The sequence below is a fragment of the Thermobia domestica genome, chromosome 12 (assembly GCF_964235325.1).
Source record: "Thermobia domestica chromosome 12, izTheDome1.hap1.1, whole genome shotgun sequence".
NCBI lineage: Eukaryota > Metazoa > Arthropoda > Insecta > Zygentoma > Lepismatidae > Thermobia > Thermobia domestica.
Window position 1 is genome coordinate 186,904,433 of NC_137465.1, and position 21,926 is coordinate 186,926,358.

Here is a 21,926-nt window from a genome sequence, read left to right on the forward strand (position 1 = left end):
CTGTTGGTTCGAAATTTTTTTGAAGAGGTAATATATTAATCTGTAGATAACTTTGAATGATGATTTTTCTACCTTCAGAATCTTCGTATGTTAGTACATTGCCTTCAAGTAAGTGTCGAACAGTGTATTCAGTCGCAAGTCCAAAGTATAAGCTTTATTTTCAAATGTAGATTACCATGTTGTAGAAAGCTGTAATAGTACCAGCAATTAAGATTCGATTCCCTGCCAGTCCAGCGGTCAGTTTTAGTTTGTTTCAACACTATCCCATACACACTCAGTATGTAAGGATATTATTTGAATTTCTCATTCGCATGCGGTTTGGATCGATGTATCGTTGACATTTATTTCTCTTGCATTCGAATAATTTTATTATGTCTACGTATTGCGTAGAATGAGAACAATAATGGTTGAAGAAAATGGTCGATGGAATATCGATCCAGAATTGAAAACATGTTCTGTTGTCAGATAACCTTCAAACAGTATTTCCCTAATATCAGCAAGTATTAAGTTACTCTTAAACAGCTGTTATTATTATTATTATTATTATTATTATTATTATTATTATTATTATTATTATTATTATTATTATTATTATTATTATTATATTTCATAAAATTTAATGTTAAAAAATATAGTCAGCTTTATCGTTTCCACGAAAGGCTGTCGTTAAGCGAATTTAAAAGGAGCAGTACACTCGCAGTATTTTTACGGAAAGTGGGTTTAGATCAGAGAGTTGTCAACGCAATTTTGAATATGACTTCATATATAAAAGATGATACTCTGTGTACGCTTGTTAGAACACTTCACACAAACTTATTTTAAACGTTGCAGACTTCACACGTACTATTAAAATATGCTTTTACATAATTAATACGTGTGTCCATTTGAAAATACACCAGTAAGAAATGAAAGTATCTCGGAAATCATTAGTGTCAGGATCTTTCAGTTTCATTTTTCTGGAAAAGAAAATAGTTTTGTTACCTGCTCAAAAAATGACTGTATCCGCCTCAGAATGCCCTTTGGTTGCCCGACGAATGTCCAAAATACCGCCTTTATCCAAATGCGTAAAAGTTCCTGGTACTCAGTTTGGACAAGAAGACACGTGTTGCAACCAATTTACGTCTTGTTCGTAAAGTTGGGTATCGTTACCGTAAATAAAACATAAAAGTTTGTTATATATTGACTTAAATGCAGCTAGGTGTCATATGTAACGTAAGGAAATATATATTATATTACAGTAGAGAGTCTTTTCCGTTTGAAAATGAGTTAGATTGAATTCGAAATAATGACTGCCATTGAAGGGAAGAAGAGCGTTCAACATTCGAGATTTACGCTCGATTTATGATGATCATCATGGGACTTCCTGAAAATGTCTACTCACACGTCTCACTTATTTGCGCAGGCTTCGCTGAAAAGCTGCCCGAACTTCCGTCACGTTTCCTCACTCACTGAGCTTTTGGAACTGTTATTTCTTTCTCAATACAGAATCAGTTTCCAGCAATTGTTTATGCCACCGAATAATGTAATGATAATTGGGTGGTGAATATTGCGTAAATTTTCTGTATACGATTACATGCGATTATAATCGAACAAACCAAAATGAGCTTGGAAGTTTCCGATCCACAGTAGACGACCATTTCCATCCCGTATGAACAAACGTGAAGCACACACGCTCTAGCAGCGTTGAAATCTTCAGTGTGCTGCTGGTAAACCCAATGATCTTTTCTTCCAGAAAATCAGAACAACGATCCTGTCACCATTGATTAGCAAGATGTTTTCATATTGGTATATTTTCAACCGAACACACTGTATAATCATGAAAACTGGAAATCATGAAAAACCTGAAAAAGTCTGAGAATTTTAAGTACTGATTTTTACCTCTTAAAATCCACTTATCAGTGTGCCTTAACCTGGGTATTTGGTAGGAGTTATTTTATAAAATAAGTTAAGATTATTTTGAAAAATTCCTCTACACACAGTATATATGCACATGCATATTAAATGAGAATCTTCCAGTTCGGAAAAAATACAGTGCGTTTTTTTACATTATATCTTACTTGGAAATTTATAAATTGTGACATGTAAAAGTCAGGGAATTCGGGTTCTCCATGTAAGTGGTAACCCTGATAATGTAATGTCGCTTAAACATTTGGTTAGAAAATCATTGTTTATGTGTAACAATGTAAGCTTGCAAAGGGCACATAGGATTAGGTATCTTACCGACAATTGTATTCAATATCTCGTGACAGCTTTCAATTGAAGATCCATAACGCAATTAATCAGTTGTTTTGCTTTTTAATTACGTGTCATTACGGCTTTCAGGTAAAAGCTCGAAAACTACAAATTGTAATAAAAGGGAAACGTGTCGTGCCATCATATATTGTTAGCATGTAGGGAGTTTGCCGATTTAAAACTACTTTGACAGTTTCATTGCAACTTAAGAACTGTATTATTTCAATTTTATTACTTCAAAATAGTACAAAGGCCGCAACCACATTTAGATTTGAGCATCGATATTTGTCTAATTATGTGTTGTGATGGTGTCTATTATGTGTGATTAATGGGCACTCTTTAAGTGTAAACAATTAAAAATTTTAATAAAGCATAATTTTAACTGAAGTGTATAGTGGGCCGAAGGCTTGGAGCAACAACTGGTGTACGTTTTAGGGAATTTGAAGTCCATTATGCATAATATATTTTTTTTCTTTTTTTAAATCTAGTTCCTAATTTTCATTAAAGGTCGATGCTGTTAATATTTTTCTTTTTTCCATTTTTATTTTTTATAAAACAATATGAATTTTTAAAATTTATCCTGAATGTTTATTTCATCATGTCCAATACATTGAATGTTTAGCAAATCCTAAAACTTTTACACACTGATGAAAGCAGCAAAACAAAATGAAAAACAAACAAATGGAAAACATTTGAATGAACATAAAATGATAACAGTAAATAAAAACATAATGGAATAGATACGATGGCTAATAATAATACAATAATAAATGTTGGGATTTGAAAATAAAGTGAATGAATAAAACTGCTCGATGCCTAGAACGATACTTTCAGCAATAAGTTCTGCAGAACAAGCTGTTAATTATATTTCGAATAAGTTCATTTTCTGTAGCTTGGTACTTTGAAATTTGAGTCTCCGTTGGGTGCTGTAGGTGATCAAAAAATAAATTAATAATGGGTTATTCAACTTTGTAGCTTCTTATGAACATATAATTGAGTTTTTCTTCAGTAGCATATGTAAATTACTTGTTAGGTGTAATGGAGCTGCTTTGAGACTAGAACAGGTTTTTCAAATTACCAATAAATAGATCAGTTATTTCATTGACGTCCTGACTCAGGAAGTTGTAATATTCACGGGTAATTCTCGTTATGTTTCATCTACGGCATCAAATGTAAATTAATTGTATTCACAGTTTACATAATTCTTTGTGGGAACGAAATAAATAAATAAAATAAAAAGGATAACATTGCTTCTATCATTTAGTTTCAGGAATATGCTAGAATAGTGTTATTTCACAATTTGCTCATCAATAGGATAATTGATACAGTTGTTTTTATTATTTATACAGCATGTGCTTACAAGGTTAAATATAAAGTGAAAGTAATGTATTGTATTACAGATTGAATCATAGTCAATATACTTCTTATAATTAAATAATAAAAATAAGTACTAATGTAGTTGACTAGCACTGAAATAGGCAGATTTATATGCCATGCGAAGTTATTCCACAAATACGATACATTTTATATATTTAGACATATTGAATGTGAAAATGGAAAGTCACTATAACACTTCATTAAATTTAATTAATTCATTTAGTAATAATATCAGGTTATGTAAGAAGTATTGAGTCGGTAGAGCTCAAGATTGAAATTGATTTATTGTGATTTGAAAATAACATTATGAAATCACGTTTGTTTGATGACCTTCTGGCTTTTTTTTTTTTTTTTTTTTTTTTTTTTCAGTACCATATCCTGTCGTTATAGAATTCTTGTTTTTTCGTGTCAGCGTCATATTGTGGTACGCGTTTTTCACAAGGTTATTTTGAAACTAACTGAAAATCATTCAGGGAGGTCTACAGAGAACGAAACAAATGAAAAGTGACGATGTCAGATCTACTAAAGTGCTTTCAAAACTACACCCAAATTGACAGCTCAAAAACACATGCAGATTTGTTTTGAAGAAGGGAATCTACTCCACATAGTTATTGCGGTCACTCAGCGAGGGTCGAATTATAAACGTCCATTTAGCAACAATGGGTGGAGGGTTTCCCTGATAACAGACCTTAACATTCCAATCTTGCCGCTAGTAAACACGTGTTTTCAGAAGGAAGGAAGCTGTTTTAGTCTTTCGTTTCGTTGTGCGCGGAAGTGATTTTTAGATTCAGTTTACTTGTTTGCATACGAGTATTGTCTTCGTACACAATCCTGTAATTATATTTATATATGTGAGCTCTTTTGTTGTATCTCTTTCTCTCACTCTCACATACACAGCCTTCCGTCCTTCCCAACTTGCACAAACTGGGACGACAAACATATCCTTTCATCCATCCAAAACAAACCAATATTTTGAGATTTTCGTTAAGACTCATAAGACAGTTCCAGGAACTCGCCGAGGTGCGCACGAAGTGGCAACAGCGTACCACGTGCTTCTCCAAACGTCAATTTGCTTCTAGTTTTGAAAACATTTTAGCTTCGACTGTAGTGTCAGCAATAACATGTAAAACCAGACCAGCTGCGACTCATTTTCTAAAGTTTGGTACACTAGAGACTTTGTGTGCCCTCAGAAAATAAGTGAAACATACTTCGGCCCCACTCCGCCGCCCTCTTACAGAGGAAACCTTCCCTCTGATTTTGTGCAAAAAGTGAATCACCTTGGCTGTGTTGCCAATTTCACATTCAGTCGTTTGGTCCTAGCGAGGGAAGATTGTAGACTACTTAGAATGACAAGACAGCACACAGTAAAGCCCGTGAAATAATTCATTGTGGCAAACCGGTCCGCATGCAACTTTTGAAGAGTCTCGTCTACAACTTGTCCCTCGTCTTTCGAAGGGGATACGGGAAAGCACATATCGATAGCAGCGCCAGGAGGGACACACTTGAAATAGAAAGGCTCTAATACCACGTCATGTACAAAAGGCTAAATACTTTTTTAGGTTAACATTGATACAGACTTCTTCCATATGCCTTGCTCAGTTTTTTTTTTTTTTTTTTTTTTTGTTTGTTTGTTTATTTTCCTTCGTAATAGATTCAATGGCGTTTTCACGATTCTCCACTAAGTTTGCTTTAATTCCGAATATTTTTATCGTCATGTTTGTACTAGATTATACAATAGGCCTCTTGTTTTGTGTTTACTGTGATAAAGGTTACGGTTTGACATAACTCCTCCATTTTATAAAAGATAAAACGATATTTACATCTCATAATTCTATTTCAGAAGTTTACTGTAGTGTCAGCTGATATTTATCAGTGTATCCTTAATACATTATACAGATGCAATACGTTATTTAATAAGAACGTCTTGATTTACGTAGTTGTGAGGTAGATAAGTAAGAAGGTGTATCCTCAACGCAGGAAAAAAAAAAAAAAAAAGAATTAGTTTGTAGAACTATTTTGGTATGATTTTTCTCATCAAATACCATGAAGTACTGAACATCAAGTGCATTTTAGTGTAAAGTAGTTTTGCACGCGATAGTGTTTGTAGTGAAACTTTGCTTTCTTTCTTAGATTATAAAATAAGTCTTCTGTAAATGATTATTAAAAAATTTACAAAAAGGCGAGTTTAGAGAAGTAATCCAGTTTGTGTAAGATAAATTGTGTACAAATTCAGTATAAGTAAACATTTAATGTAGATGACGAGAAACATTGTACAACATTCTTGCAGAATTTGGAATACCGAAAAAGATAGATTAAGAAGATACATTTAAATGAACCTCAAAGTAAAGTGCGAGTTAGAAAATTCTTGTCCACGAGCTTTCACGTCGAGAATGGCCTGAAACAAGGAGATGCGTTGTCGTTATTGTCCTGGAGTATACTATAAGGAAAATCAAATATAGCAACTAGGGCCTAGAATTGAATGGTATTCACCATTTTAGGCGTATCCTGATGATGTAAATTTAATAGGGAATGATAGGAGAACAGTAGAAAGATATACAGAGGTCGTATTAAACGCTTGCAAGGACATGGGTTTAGAAGTAAATGCAGAGAAAACTAAATACATGGAAGTTTGTTGGGTTCGTAATACGGCAAATTATGGATGCGTTAAAATATCAAATAATATTTTGATATAGTGGATACTTCCAAATATCTAGGATAAGTATTAATAGACGAAAACTATATTCACGAAGAAATTAAATGTCGATTAAAAACAGGGAATTCGTATTACTATCCAGTTCAAGATCTCTTGTCGCGAGTTAAAACTATAATCATGCCTGTTGTTCTATATGGTTGCGAAACGTGGTCTTTTACTCTGAGGGAAGAACGTAGACTGAAAGTGTTTTAGAACAAGATCCTGAAACGAATATTTTGTCCCAAGAGAAACGAAAATTTGGAATGGCAGAAACTTCATAACGAAGAACTACATAATATGTACGGTTTACCAAACATTGTTAGGATAAAATCTAGGAGGCTAAGGTGGACAGGTCATGTAGCCAAGATGGAAGAAAGTAGGAACACTTTCAAAGTCTTAACTGAAAGACCAGTCGGAAATCAGACTATTAGGAAGACCTAGGCGCAGATGGGAGGACAATATTAGGATGGATCTCGCAGAGATAGGAAAACAAAGTAGAAACTGGATCCAGTTTGCTAAGATTAGAAATTAGTGGAGAGCTTTTGTGAACGCGGCATTGAACCTTCGGGTTCCATAGGCCATAGAGTGAGTTAGTTAATGTAGATTATTTGTAGCGTATTCAACCCTCTGGGGAGGGGCGACTTTGTTTAACAAATAACTCCGTAACTCAAAAGTCTGTCAGAAATGCATAACTGGGGCCTGAAATGCAAAAGAACATGAAATAATATTTACGATACAGTTGCAGCAATCGTAACTTGTTCGCCAATTAAAATACTACCACTTAACGGTTTCATAACGTACAAAGTATGGTCGAGATTTTACAGTGATTAGAAACTTATGGAAAATAACTTCTCGAGTTACTTATCAATGGTTCCCACCTTGAGTACCTGGGGCCTCTCTTCGTAAATCACGCATATTTCTCTCCTCCTCCCTCTTCGTTGTCACTTATTGGTCTGACCTCTTTGCGACTTCAGATGCAGCGTTACTCTTATGTATGGTAAAAAGGATCACACACACGTTAAGTTTGTTTCATGCGGTGTCAAACGCTGGAGGATACATGCTAACATCTAACGGTTCAGTATGTGATTTCTGTTATTGTTTTTTTTTTTCTGTAATTGAAAATGAGCTATGGATGTCAAAAATGTTAGCGGATTGACTTCTGAATGTATTCGACCGAGATAATTGCAAAAAACGGAATTTAAAAGAATTCGCTTTCGTTCAAGAGTTATTGAGTGGAGTATCATTGGACAAAAGTCACCGTCACCCGTTAAGATGTCAGCAGATGGACTCCATTAAAGAACTCAATCGAAATGATCGATCTAATTATCTATTGCAATAAATAGTTCAATACCGTGTAGAGTAATAAATGGATTCAAGTCACAGTTATCCGTTAAGATGTAAACAGATCGACTATTAACACGTTAGCTGCCAGTGGTGAATTTTGTTGTTCACCGGTAAAGTGCCAAGCCTACTTACTTACATTATTCTTGTTTTTTTCATATTTTTTAAACATAATATTAATATTGATACATAATCTAAGGCAAGGTATTGAATCCGCGTGCATGAAAGTTGGGGGTCCAATCGGACCTACGTGTGTATATTTTGTTTATGGGCAAGGGGATAAATTACAGTTGAACTGGCAACTCTATTAGAAAGTTATTTGTTTATTACTACATGTGCAGAAGTGAGAAGTGTGGATATATTCATCTTGCTTTTAGTGCTGATAAGTAATATCTTTGTGCAATGAAAAACGAAGAAATATGCGCAGAACTCGATCTCATTAGTAATAGTAGTGTAGTGATCTAGACTTTTCCGAAAATTCAGCAAATGACAGGGACACTGACTTCTAGTGAAAATAAATTAGAATAAATAATGAATCCAATGTTAAACTTTTTAACACGTCACTGAAAAAGCAAAACATAGGTCCGATCGGGTCTACAAAAGCAACAAATGCTTGTTACTTGGTATTTAGCGCCCCTAGCGGCGTTAATAATCAATATCAAAGCAAGACCTACATGTGTAATAAAAAGACTACATTTCATTAACACTAGAGACAGGATTTTACAATACAAGTACTCTAACGTCAATTCGACGAATTAGAAATTGTGGGTCCGATCGGACCTACAAGAACATTTTCTTAGATCACTCCAGTAGGTCCGATCGGACCCACATGGCAGCTAACATGTTAACTAATTAATTCGGCCCAGATAATTAATCTAGTTGTCTATGGCCAGAAAAGAAATAAATTCCTTTTCGTTCATGAAATTTCGTATGGAATAACGGATAGACGCACTTACTATCTTATAAGTCCCACTTGTGCGATTCTACTATAATCATTCTCACCAGTTTATTTTTTACTACCTTTGTTCATGAATGAAACTGGAGTTCTTACTCAATAGTTATTTTGTGATTGTACGGTACTGAATTAACGCATCTTTGTTACAACATTCGTAAGATTTGTAAGGGTGAATGTAGTTTATTTCTGGCAATATCTTACGCCCCCTTGCTCGTTCCTTACTTCCCGAGTGTGGTGCGCTTGCAGGCTGGGAACCAGTGCTTTAAACGATTGTTAGACAGTTATAAACCAAGAATTTGTATAAGTACAAAGTTTCAGAATAATTTTCTTGCAAAAATTTAGGAGACCTAAACTACTGGCTCATACTCATCATAAAAAGTTAAGCTAATACAGCATACGTATTTCATTTAAAAAATAGTGGCACAAATACAGATTTTTGTTTTTTAAACTTCAAAAGGTTAGTTCTTTGAAAACTACTAGGATATAATCACAAATAAGCAGTAACGATCACAACATATACTTCACTCCTTTCCTGTGTAGATGCACTCCGCATTATCGTTCGTAAAATTAAAAATTGTTACAAAGAGAATATTTTAATTTTTAATAGAATACTTTTTTACAGTATTAAATCAGTGGTCTTCAAATGGTTTAACGTAGATAAATTGTAGCTTATCTAAACATGTACAATCAACATAATTGTGAATATCTATCTCTCATATATTGGTTTGTCAGTAATGAAAATACATCGCAAGAGTTTTATTTTTTAATTGTTTTCCTCATTGTGCAAATTGTAGATATGTTACAGGAACGCCTAAATATATGTACTATATATTTCAGTACACATTCTATCTATCTATCTATCTATTCTGTATATATAATAGAGATGTCATGCTTTTTTAGTTGCTGCTGCTTGCAGCTTCTGAGCCAAATGTTAAGATGCAGTGGTGATTCAGGTTAGTTAAACATTGACGACTGAAAGTATTACGTGACTTTTCAATATTTAGTTACTCATAAAGCATTGATTCGTCTACATTTCCAATCTATTATATATTTCCACCCTATCTTTGTATTTGGCTCAGACTGCAACATGTAGTGAGTGTAAACCCAGCCTACCAGTTAGAAAATTTAGGACATTTCTCATTGTTCAGTTTGATATTTAAAAAGAGTCCGTTGCGATGCTCATAAATATATGGGAACGAATTGCCCCAGTTAACAGTTTCGTTTTCCTCAGTGAAAAGCGAACGTAATTTTCTTTATTTTACCAAGACTGTACTCAGATTGGTGTGCTCATTTCTACTGACCACTATAAGTATAATTAATTGTTGTGAACAAGGCACTACCGTGTGTTCATTGTTGTAGATAATTCAATCTGAACCACCCTATGTACTCTAAAATTGTTCTTTTCTGATTTCAGTCTAAAAATTGTATACCCAGGAGGGGAGAATATAATGTTTATAGCACGTTCCAAAGCCATGAACCCGAATTTGATTACCTCAAGAGTTTAGAGATAGAAGAAAAAATAAATAAAATAAGATGGTTGAAAAGAAGGAATCCTGCTCATTTTTTATTATCGACTAACGGTAAGTTTATGTATTTTTTAAATGAGTGTGTACTGTTCGCTTTATTACAGCAGATAGTACAAATTAGTTCGTACTTAATTTAAAGCGCTTTTTACCATTCCTCTTTTTTCCTTTCTTTCTTTCCAATAATTACACCAAGTAATTATTTAAGAAATAACCAATAGACTCTTAGTGTTCGTAGATCTTTTCTAACATACCAAAAATTTGTGAATGCAGAAAACTTATTATTTCAATTAATAATGTGTACTAGATAGTAAAGGCTTACTTTTCAGAATAATTATATTGTTGTAGCGGCTTATTTATTATGTTTAATGCGGGGAACTGTAGTGTGACCGTAGATAACTTAACGTGTTACAGTATAATTTCCTCAAGTAGTTAGTAAAGCAAAAATCACTTGTAGAAGAGCAATGTTTAGCTGTGTGAAGCAGTTAGTTGTTAATATCCGCAGTGCATGCTAAAACATTAAGGAAAAGAATTTTAAGCTTTTGTGTATTTAGTGCTTTTTATTATATTTTACTGCGAATAATATGAGGATAGTGTTATTAGATAATAAGGTGCGAAGCGTTATATTACCACTAGTACCTATAGACGACGATATTCCGTAACACTACAAATTTTAACTATAATTCTGTGAATTGAGATTATTACTTCTCTTAAAAATTTGCATAAATTTGCGTAGAGATTTAAAGGAAAATTCTGTCGCCACATACTAAAAGAACTTTAAATGAAACCAATAAAATATTGAACATAAACTGTTTTCAAAGAAGAAAAAAACGATAGTTCACATAATTTCACTGTTTTTTAAGGACGAAAGCAAGATAATTGAAACAAGTAAAATTACGTTAAAGTGTATTAAAAAGGACCCAAATGTAGTAATATTGAGCTTAAAATATCAACATAACATCTCCAGACTACCACGACTTGTCTTTTCCCAATGTTTCTATCATTAAATCAACACATTTATCATAGTGTTCCCGCAGTAGCTTATTTGAAGAAGTGAATTATTATGAAGTTCTTATACTGGACCAAGTAGTTGCTTTTCTGTAATTCTGTGATCCCAGTTTTAATTTGCATAGAGGGCTCCCTTGACTAGGTCTTTCTGATCCCGGTTGGTGTACTTAAGGTAGTACTTTGATCATGACTTCAGCTTCATCTGACGCTTATCCTCGCATACTAATAACTGCTAATGTTGGCAAGTTAATTGTGCTGTAGAAATTTCTGTAATATAAATTGGTGATTTAATAATAAATAATAAGACTAGTATGTAGTAATAACGTATGAAGTTGCTGCTAGGATAATCCTACTTTTTTTCTCACTAGATAAGACAATTAAGTTATGGAAAGTTTCAGAAAGAGACAAAAAAGTAGAAGGCTACAATACCAAAGAAGAAAATGGTCATCCGCGGGATCCGTCCAGTATCACCGCGTTACGGGTAAGCCTTTGGTTTTCTCCTTATAGTTTACCACTAACTCATAACGCTTAGTTGCCTGAAGGTATAGCTAAATGTAATGTCAAACCATATAGTAGATTGCTTCATTAGAAATTGTAGAATCGGTTGGATTTCTTCTATACACATATTCTAGTCTCAGAAGTACGTTCAAAACTACTTGAAAGTAGAATTCATTCAAGACATAAAGCAAGACAAGGAGTGCTGTCGGGGATTCCTTGCTTTTAAGCTGTGACATGCATTCTAAATCAATATAATTAAATTGAATGTATAAGGATGGCGTTCAATGTAATGCAAAACATAAAATGTAAAAACTGATATGCAGCCTAGACTTGGGATGTATACTTGCTTTTGAAAAGCTGAAGTTCTTGTTGGACGGTTTGTTCGTAACATTTTTTCTAAAATTTCTATTTTGTATAGTACCTCATTCATTTCTGAGACCCTGTATTTTTTATCGTACAATATAAGAATATGTTCACAGCTGTTTTTTAAATAAAATATTCAGTTTATCGTCCCATTATTATGCTCTTTAGGCTGATGTAGACTGGATGATTAAGGCAAGTGAATGATGATGGAAGAAGTGGTGGAGTGAGATTGTGGGAGGAAACTGGAGTACCCCGAGTAAACCCACGGACACGATATTGTCCACTATAAACTTACTTGTTAGAGGATCGAACAAGGCACTATGCATCAAAGGTAAGCGCTCTACTACTGAGCCACAGTGCCCTCCGTTAGAAAAAGAAGATAAGCATCTCTTTTTTAAAGCTTACTACTTGCAAGTGAAAGTAATTTCTTCTTACATGTATATACCTAGGTATGTTGGCAAGAAAGGTATGATTGTAAATTAACACATCTCGTTGTAGCACCTAGCCTACAGGGGACCAAACCTACTACATAAGTGGGATCTGAATCCTTTACTAGGGATTTCGTTGGAGGTTGGTACAGAATTGGGAATATGCACTTAACCACTTGCCCATGACGAGGCAACATTGTTGACAAAACAAGCTCTGATGAGGTTTAAGAGTTAAGATGTTTGTTGGTTCAGGATGATTACGTGAATTTGCCAATCATCATAAAACTGGGGAACTGATTTTTTTGAATGCCTTTTTTAATTTCTTAATACGATCTTAAATTATATACCAAATCTTTTGTGTGTAGAACAGTAATATATTATTTTAAATGTACTACTGTAATATGGAATTCTACATGTTCATTCTTAATTTAAGCTGAAATTTGTACCAAAGTGGATACATTGAATAGGTTTAATTTTGTATTTGTAAGACTAGAAAATAAATTATTGCTCATGTATGTGTTGTTCGTGAAAATTGCAGTAGCAGAATGGAAGAACAGATTTGCGTTCAGGATCACAGGATTTGTATGCCACAATATAACGTACGATGGTATCAGTTTTAGGGAGATAGTACAGGAGGGACCAGTAGTAGTCTCAGTTCAAAGGCAGTTCATGCTGTACTTAGATAGTGGAGTGTAAACAAGCGAACAAGAAATACGGAGGCTAACACAATATGCCTCATCGACATCAAAGAGCGCAATATAACATTCGTTCTCTTCGGTGTGTGCCTGTGAAATGGAGATCTTTGTTTTAGGGGGGTGGAGTGCATTTAGCTTTACTGTTGGTTGATACTACCATCCGCACCAATGACATTGAAACAAGTTTTCGAATTATTGTAATGTAAACATCTTGAAAAGTAATCTTATCAATAAACTCAAAGATACTCATATTTGTTCCTTCAAATTCTTATAGCTCGTTCAGAAAGTTAATATAAAACGTCCAATTTTCGCTGACAACTGTCAGGATTTTCAAAATTAAAAGAGCAGTATCTTGGTAGAGATAGAGTTATTCATTTATTCATTGTCCTTCAACGATAGGCATACTTTTATTTTATGTAGGTTTCAAATTGCGAAATTTTTTTTTAGAAGCATACAGTCCCCGAAGACCATCTGGAAAAACATGATAGATTATAAAACTTTCTTCACCAATCCGGTTCGAGTCCGTATGTGACTTAGTTTTTTGTACATGTGTAGACACTTATATAGGCATGTCAAAGTAGAAACATACTAGGCAGTATGCATTTAATATTTCATGAATATTTATTAATGAAAAAGGTCTCTGCACGGCTGATCTCAAGTATACGAGATCTGCTGGTCGATCAAAAGAGGAAACGTTGTGTGCCAAGTTGAAACTTGTTACGGATAATCGAAGCTAACAAACGAAAGTTTCTACTTAAATGTGTCACTATGGATGAAACATAGGTTCACCACTTCGGTCCTGAGTGTAAACGCCAAAGTGTCCAATGGAAACACCACCCTCCACTACCCAAGATTATCAAAGGGTAAACCCATGATATCCGTTTTGTAGAAGGCAGAGGAAATTTTGATTATCTCGAATAAGAAAAGACAATCATAGGTGTTTATTTTGGAATCCTAATTTCCAAATTACGTACTGCTATCAAAGAGAAACTCCGTAGAATGTTAGACCGTGCCGTATTGTTTCATTGTGATAATTCGCCTGCCCACACCTCCCAAGTTGTGGTAGCTGCAATTTATGAATCAAGATAGTTCGAACTTGTCCCCCGTACCCCATATTCCCCAGATCTGGCTCCCAGTTATTTCATTTGTTCCCTGACTTGCATGATTTTTATGTTACGGACATTATGGATACTTGACTGCAGTACCAACCAAAGGATTATTTTCTGCTATGGTTGAAACACTGGAGAACTGATTGGAAAGGTGTGTTAAACACGTTAGCTGCCAAGGGTGAATTTTGTTTTCACCGGTAGAGTACCAAACGTATTTATATTATTTTTGTTTTGTTCATACTTTTTTTAACGTAATGTTGAAACATTATCTAAGGCGATATATTAAATCCGCACGCGTGAAATTGGTTGTCTGATCGGAGCTACGTTTTTTTTATGGGCAAGGGATAAATTACAATTGAACTGGCAAGTCTGTTCGAAAGTCATTGTTCATTATTATATGAACAAGCTGGCTTTGTATTGAAAAGTGTGGATGAGTTCCTCCTGCATTTAGTGCAATAAGTAGGTTTTTTGCAATGAAAAACGAAGAAATACGCGCAGAACTTGATCGCATTAGTAATAACAATATAGTGATCTAGACCTTTCTGAAAATTCAGAAAATGACGGGGACTTCACAATATTGACATCTTGTCAAAATAAATTAGAGTAAGTTATTCAAAAAGCAACACGTAAGGCCCATCGGCCCTACAAAAAACTTATTTGATATTCAGCACTTCTAGCGGCGTTAATCAGCAACACTTAACGACAAAACCTTCAGCATAAATATCTCCCATATTGTGTGAGAAACACTACAGTTCATTAACGCTAGAAGCAGCACTTTACAGTACAAGTACTCTAACAACAACAAATACTCGGCGAATTAGAAATTGTGGGCCCGGTCGGACCTATGAGGACATTTTCTTGAACCAATCTCCAGTGGGTTCGATCGGACCCATATGACAGTTAATATGTTACTGTTGCAGGGTACTGTGTGGAAAAGTAACATTAATTTGGTTTTCTTGCAGAGGGGATCTTCTACGTCAGGGGCAGAACATGATGAACAAACTTCGTACAAAGTGGAATTGGTCAAATAATAATAATTTCATAATTCTTAATAGGTTTGGAAACAGTCGACAATATTGACGAACTGACGAACTGAAAAACGGCATTGATAACTCGTCTGATGAAGGCTATGGTACATTTCCGAAACTGTTACGTAAATGATATATAGGTTTAGTGCTTTGTCAGTTTTGTTTTATTAACCATTCGTAAAACGACAGGCATATTCAGTTTTTTTTTTTTTTTTTTTTTTCATCGACATGAGAAGACCAAAATAAAATTGGGAGATGGGGACTCAGAACAGAATATCATTGACTCCTTCATCGTCCCCATCAACCGAAGAAAAAGAAAGTATTCTGTGGGGCAATGAAATATTTTTAATTGTGAATATCAACATTTAATTTTCATATTCCCTGTCCCTACCAAAATACTGTTCCTAACCTTAGACTTGAAAATACTGATAGTTATGAGCAAATATTCGACATTTAATGTAATTTTTTGAGCGATTTATATAAGAGTTTAAAGAAGCAAAATTTAGTACCTTTGGGTTTATTGGAAAGATTTCAAATTGTTCTAAATAAAAATTCATATCTTAAACTTCGAAAGTGTGCATTCTTTAAGAAATATCTTTTTAGTTGGGATCAGTTTGAATACTCAGCTGTATCTTTTTGGACATTTTCTTTATTTTATCGGCCGGAAGAAGGTGACTGAATAGGCTTCAAAACATAGGCTTGTAACAATTTCTTAACATATGGGCAGTTACGAAGGTAAGTCAGAATATGATTTTGTGAATATGCTCATTGTATTCTATTTCTGATGTTATAATTGAAATAGGAATAATCAAAGGCTACACTGTTGAAGATTGTATAAAGAAGGGAATGTTTAGTTCCGAAAATGCTGCACATGAAATTATCACAATAGATTAATTGAGAGTGGCTATGAAACATAGGCATGAGTGGTTATGAAACGTGAATTAATTTGAGAATATTAATATAGGAATAGTTCTTCAGTACAGTTAAATAAGAAACTCATTAGTAGCGACTTTGGTATTCTATTCATTTTGTGATGTAAAATAATAAAATACCACGATACAACAAAACTTGTTGCAATCTTTATTTTGAACTACGCGTTATAAACTGATTTTATTGGTAGAGAATTTGACATTTGTTTTAACACTTTCTTAATTTTATCTCGAAATGATGAAAAGGCAATAAATTGAAAGTTTTTAAAAACTTTATAGATTGAACTTAATTTTGAAGGAATTACTGTCTTTCTTTTAGGTACCTGTAATCAAACCTATGGAACTAATGGTAGAAGCCTCACCTCGAAGGATATTTGCGAATGCGCATACATACCACATCAACTCAATAAGTGTAAATTCGGACCAGGAAACGTACCTCTCTGCAGATGACCTACGCATAAATCTCTGGCATTTAGAAATCACCGATCAAAGTTTCAGTATCCTTTCCTATGTCGTGGGATGTTCACAATTGAAAAAGTTGCTCAGTGTAGTTGGGTAAATGGTTACTGAAGAATTGTGCGACACTGGTGTGGTATAATGTTTTGGCGTCGTGTTTAAGTCGCTCACCTAGTGAGGTTTTACAGCTTCCTGGTAGACATTTTTTTTCTTGTTTTTTTCTTATTATTTATTTTAGTACCTACCAGACTGTTACATTAGGAGCAAAACATAACTAGGATCAATAATCCATGTGCTCTAATACCTTTTAATTACTGTTTCGTTTTATTTATTTATTTATTTATTCGTATACCATCTTTTCTTTCAGAGGTTTAGAGGTACAGGGATCTTAATCGAAGATTCAGGCTAAAAAACTGTTCCCGATAAAAAATTAACCGAGTTTGCCGCACGTGTCGTAATGTTTCTTGACTTGACTTGAATAAGTGCAATATTTTGGTTATACTTCGAAACCATAATTTGAAGCATGACTGATGCTAAGAATAACGGTTATTTTCCTTCTTTGTACGTTTAAAAAAAAAAAAAGTTTCTGGAGAAACAACTGTTTGTGTTGCGATTATAACAACATAACGCCCTTATTATTTGTTTGACATTATTAGAGAGATATCCCCATAAGTCTATTTATGGTGACAGTTTACATAACCAGTACAAAATAGGTAGAATTTCTGCCACAGTTTTAAGATTTTTGACATACTTGGAAGAATATTGGGTATGAGCTGCTACTTTACTACCTAACAAAACATTATGGTATACATAAGTTTCTCTCGCTGCCAAACAGTTAATGTTTCCATCTTTGGAGGGGTCCTGTATAACAATTCCTCATACGAGGTCAAGTTATTCGGACGTCACATGACGTCGGTCCCCTCGTATTTAGTTTGACGTTGTATTATAAGGACGTAAACACCAAATATAGAACACTACTCAGTATAGTTAAAAATTTTTCGAAGTGTTTGCAGCGAGAGCAAATACATGATTTCATAGGGACATGAACACCTTGCTATTTCCTCTGTAACGATACAAACAGAACTTCCACGAAATCGATGTTGTTCCGTCGTTAGAATTAGTTGATATTAGTTTGTAATTTAGAGACTGAAAACAATAGTTGTCTTTCGTTGTTTACAAAAAGGTAACTTTTCAAGTGTGTACATAATTTTATTCAGTTTAATTACGTGCATTTATGTGTTACATAAAGTAAGGTGAGTCAAATGTGAAGAGAATTTTGTTGGAAGTGGAAAGGTTCTCTCACTCCATTGGGCGCATTGCATTGGTTCCGATGATGCAGGTAGTACCTCAATCCTAATGAGGTAAGTAGGGCTGGAATTGTAGTCCTTACTTGGTATCAAAAAAGTTTTAGATCGTGGTTGAGAGCTGGGTTGTGATCATACTGTGGGATTGGGTATCTTGTGGGTTGGACGCCTCCTGTTTCCAAAATGGAGTTGTAAGCTTGCCTTAAGGATAGTGTAAGACAGCAAAAGATTTGTTTGCGTTGTAAGGGATGGCGTTTCTTTCGCCCTATCTTTTCAATGTAAATTAATATATGTAAGAAATTACTAATAACTTCTATGATTATTGAATTATGTTCTTCGTTCTCAGCCTATTTGAAGATAATGACTACACAATAATTGTCCCAAAGTGTTGACTCATTCATTGTTTAGCTAATTGTTACAGATGAAATTCAGTGCCTCTTCCATTATTGTTTGCTCTACGATTGGAATTCTGGTGTTCAGTACAGGATCAAATTATCTATGAATCGCAAGGGGCCAGTTTTTCAACATTTTGATCTTTCCGTTGTTGTGAGGTTTTAATTGTTGTAGAGAAGTTCGATGCTTTTCCCATTATCACTTGTTCTAAGACCTTGAAATTGACATTTAGTACAGAACCAAGAGATTAATGAATTTTAAGGTATCAATACGTCAGCATTGTGTCCTTCCCATTGTCCCATTGTTATAAGCTTCTAATTGTTGTAGAGCAGTGCTATTCAATCTTTTTTTCTCGCGTACTCCTAGACACAGTTCGCCATCCAGTTGTGTACCCCTGAAGCTGTTTAAAAGAAATTAAATCGGAATGAACTTATGAAACTTAATACACATGTTCTGTTGATTAAAAAGGGAGACAAATAGAGACTCAACAAAAGGACAATCAGTGTGCCTCAACAGACTATTTACAAGGGAATAAACTGCACATCCGAAAAAATTAACATGGGAAATTTCAAAATTTTTCTTCAGCTATGATCATTCAATAAATATTGAAAATATGCTTATTTTAGAATTATGTACCCCCAGAAACATTTTCGCGTACCCCCGGTTGAATATCACTGTTGTAGAGGAAGTCAATGCCTGTTCCATTATTGTTTGTTGTTGTACTCAGTAATTCTGTCATTTAGTGCGGAACGAAGTAATATATGAACCCCAAGTTAGCAAGTTTTCGACACTTTTTTCCCATTAGCTTGTTAGCTTGTAAATTAATTGTTGTTGTTATACCAGCTAAATTTAATTTTCGTACTTCTGGCTATTACATGAATTAATCCAAACTTACCGAACCTATTTTTTCTCTGTTTTCTTCACATCTGTTTTCTTTCCAAGTCTCCCATTTTCGCCCACCTTTCCAAGTCTTCCATTTTCGTCCACCTTTCCAATCCATTTCATTTTCTTTAAGGGGAGGGAGCATCCTGAAGAACAGTAGGCACTGGACACGACCGTCCTGTCCTGTCATAATAACTTTCATGACTTTGAACACCAACCACACACATTGTGTCGAAACAAATACTAACAACAAAAAAGTTTGTCAGCAATATTTACAACTGAATCGTCCAGTTCCAAACCGGATCTTGTCCACTTACAGGAAATTAAAAAAAAAAAAAAAATATATATATATATATATATATATATATATATATATATATATATATATATATATATATATATATATATATATATATATATATATAAAAGTAGGATCTATATGTTTTGTATAACTGGGTGTATTTGAGTGTCTTCAAGTGATTCACATGAACACACTAAATTCGAGGGGTAAGCACTTCTTTATGCTAAAAACAAAATTATTACGGATTTTCCTTAATTGTACACTAGATATTGTAGATATTAAGCCTACTAATATGGAAGAATTGACGGAGGTGATAACTGCTGCCGAGTTCCATCCTGTAGAATGTAATTTGTTTGTATATAGTAGTAGCAAAGGAACGATCAGGCTGTGTGACATGAGGGCTGCAGCGTTGTGTGATAGGCATGCAAAATGTAAGTAACAATTCTGTTTTATTCTAGTAGTTTCAGACTTGGATGATTCCTTCTGTAAAATTCCATTAGTAGTTTGGTAGTATAAACATTATTGTGATATAACATTATTTTAGCTATTCTTGAGTATTTCCGATAATAGTTTCGTCGACACATGCTAACCTTTTTGAATCTATAAATCTTCGTGGCTGTTAGTTTCTGGGTGTCTTCCCTACATTTCAATGCACTTCTTTCCATTGTAAACTTTGGGTCCTGTGGTATTTGAAAATTTTATGGTATAATTGTAACTTACTTGACTCTTATGTTCTGTGTACTGGTTGCCAAAGTTATCATATCATATGCAATGTTAATTTGGTAATGCATTTCTTTTCTCGCAATTCCGGTGTAAAGTATGTTTCCGATAGAAACTACAGACATGAAATAAAAAAATACATTCCACCTACTTAATGTATGTTCCTATTCAAATTCCAATTATTTCGATGACCATTTCAGCAATTTTCTCCATTGTAATTGAAATATACGCCAGTTGCGAACTTCATCTTAATATCAGCTATATCCAATAAATTTAAAAATAGTCTTCAGTATTTCAGTCGTGACGAAAGAATGCAGTATTTACCGAAACATTACGCTTTTACATGATGTGACCCAAGGCGGAATCCGGTCTACTGTGATGGGGAGACAGCAAACCTTAATAGAAAAAAAGAGATAATGGTTGTAACAATTTAACTTATGGTCTGAACTTGAGCAAAGGAAATTTTCGGTAGCAGTGTTTTAAATATTATCAAACCCTTAACAAGATGATTGATTACGAATATGACACATTACGATGAGGAAACACTTGAAGAATAATAAAACTGGGATAACCATGTCCATCGTTAGTTTTAACATAATTTACTATAAGTTACGTTAAGAGTCATTTCTCATAAAATTTGCACCGTTTTCCGTTTCATCCTTCATATGATTTTTCTAAAATATTTATAATAAATCGCAAGGACAATATACAGGATGTCTCAAAAGTCACCCTGACGTAGGGTAACTGTTATCATAGTTAAAACAAAATGTAAGAAGAGAAACAGTCTCCAAATATGTTTTCAGTCTAAAGTGAAGGAATTTTTTAAATCAGACGAGCTGTATACTCGTTATGCGCCCAATGTTAAATGAAAATGCAACGTTACCATTTACCTAAAACTACAAGGTAAGTGAATGAAATTCCTGTCTTGTACGCTAACATGTCGATGGCCAGCCTCCATTTCAAACATGTCCCCATTCACTTTATGCTGTGGGTCCAGGTAAAGGCAATGTCCTTTCGTTTAACATTGGGCATATAAAGACGGCCCAAACGGGTCGTCCGATTAAAAAAAAAAAAAAAAAAAAAAAAAAAAATCGTTCACTTAAGATTGAAAACAACATTTTGGAGACAGTTTCTCTTCTTACATTTTAATAAAGTTACCCTCTATCAGGGGACTTTCGAGACACCCTGAATTTCGTACGCGGTCTACAGAACTTCTTTGATCTTATGTTCACTTCCCAGACAGAAAATGCAGGTGATTTACAGGCGCCTGTGAAACATGCATATTTTTACATGCGCCTGAAAATGGAACACTTTGAAACGCATGAGACAAGTATCGATTTGTTTCAAGTTCATTGCATGTTCATTTCACGGAAACAGGTAGTTTTCATGTTAATAGGGTTGCAACGTGAAAAATGCGTGTAAACATGTAGAGAGGAAGGACATGTACGTAATCTGCATATTCCATGTAGTTGACATATACGTTACCTTATGAGGATCTGCTTTTCATTTGATAAAAATGTAATTGACTTGTGAAATACAGATGTTAGCGAATTAGTGGGCGTGTGAGCGGAATATACATATAAAGTACATCGCATTAAGTGTACCTAAAATTTGTGTGTCACAGGTGTTGGACACGCATAAGACATGTACGTTCCATGTGTATATATACGGCAGAAGAGACATGTAGGTAAC

General features: G+C 34.3%; 1 protein-coding gene across 6 annotated transcripts in view; it reads left to right on the forward strand.

The window, feature by feature from the left end:
* The window catches only part of tws (protein phosphatase 2 regulatory subunit tws), a 107,257-nt gene that overhangs the window by 67,025 nt on the left and 18,306 nt on the right, over window positions 1–21,926 (forward strand). For all 6 annotated transcript variants that reach the window (XM_081734486.1, XM_081734485.1, XM_081734487.1 and 3 more), the window contains 4 exons: window positions 10,012–10,177; window positions 11,497–11,609; window positions 16,498–16,675; window positions 19,781–19,945. In XM_081734486.1, coding sequence (XP_081590612.1) covers window positions 10,012–10,177; window positions 11,497–11,609; window positions 16,498–16,675; window positions 19,781–19,945 — 622 coding nt within the window. The remainder of the gene's footprint in view (window positions 1–10,011; window positions 10,178–11,496; window positions 11,610–16,497; window positions 16,676–19,780; window positions 19,946–21,926) is intronic.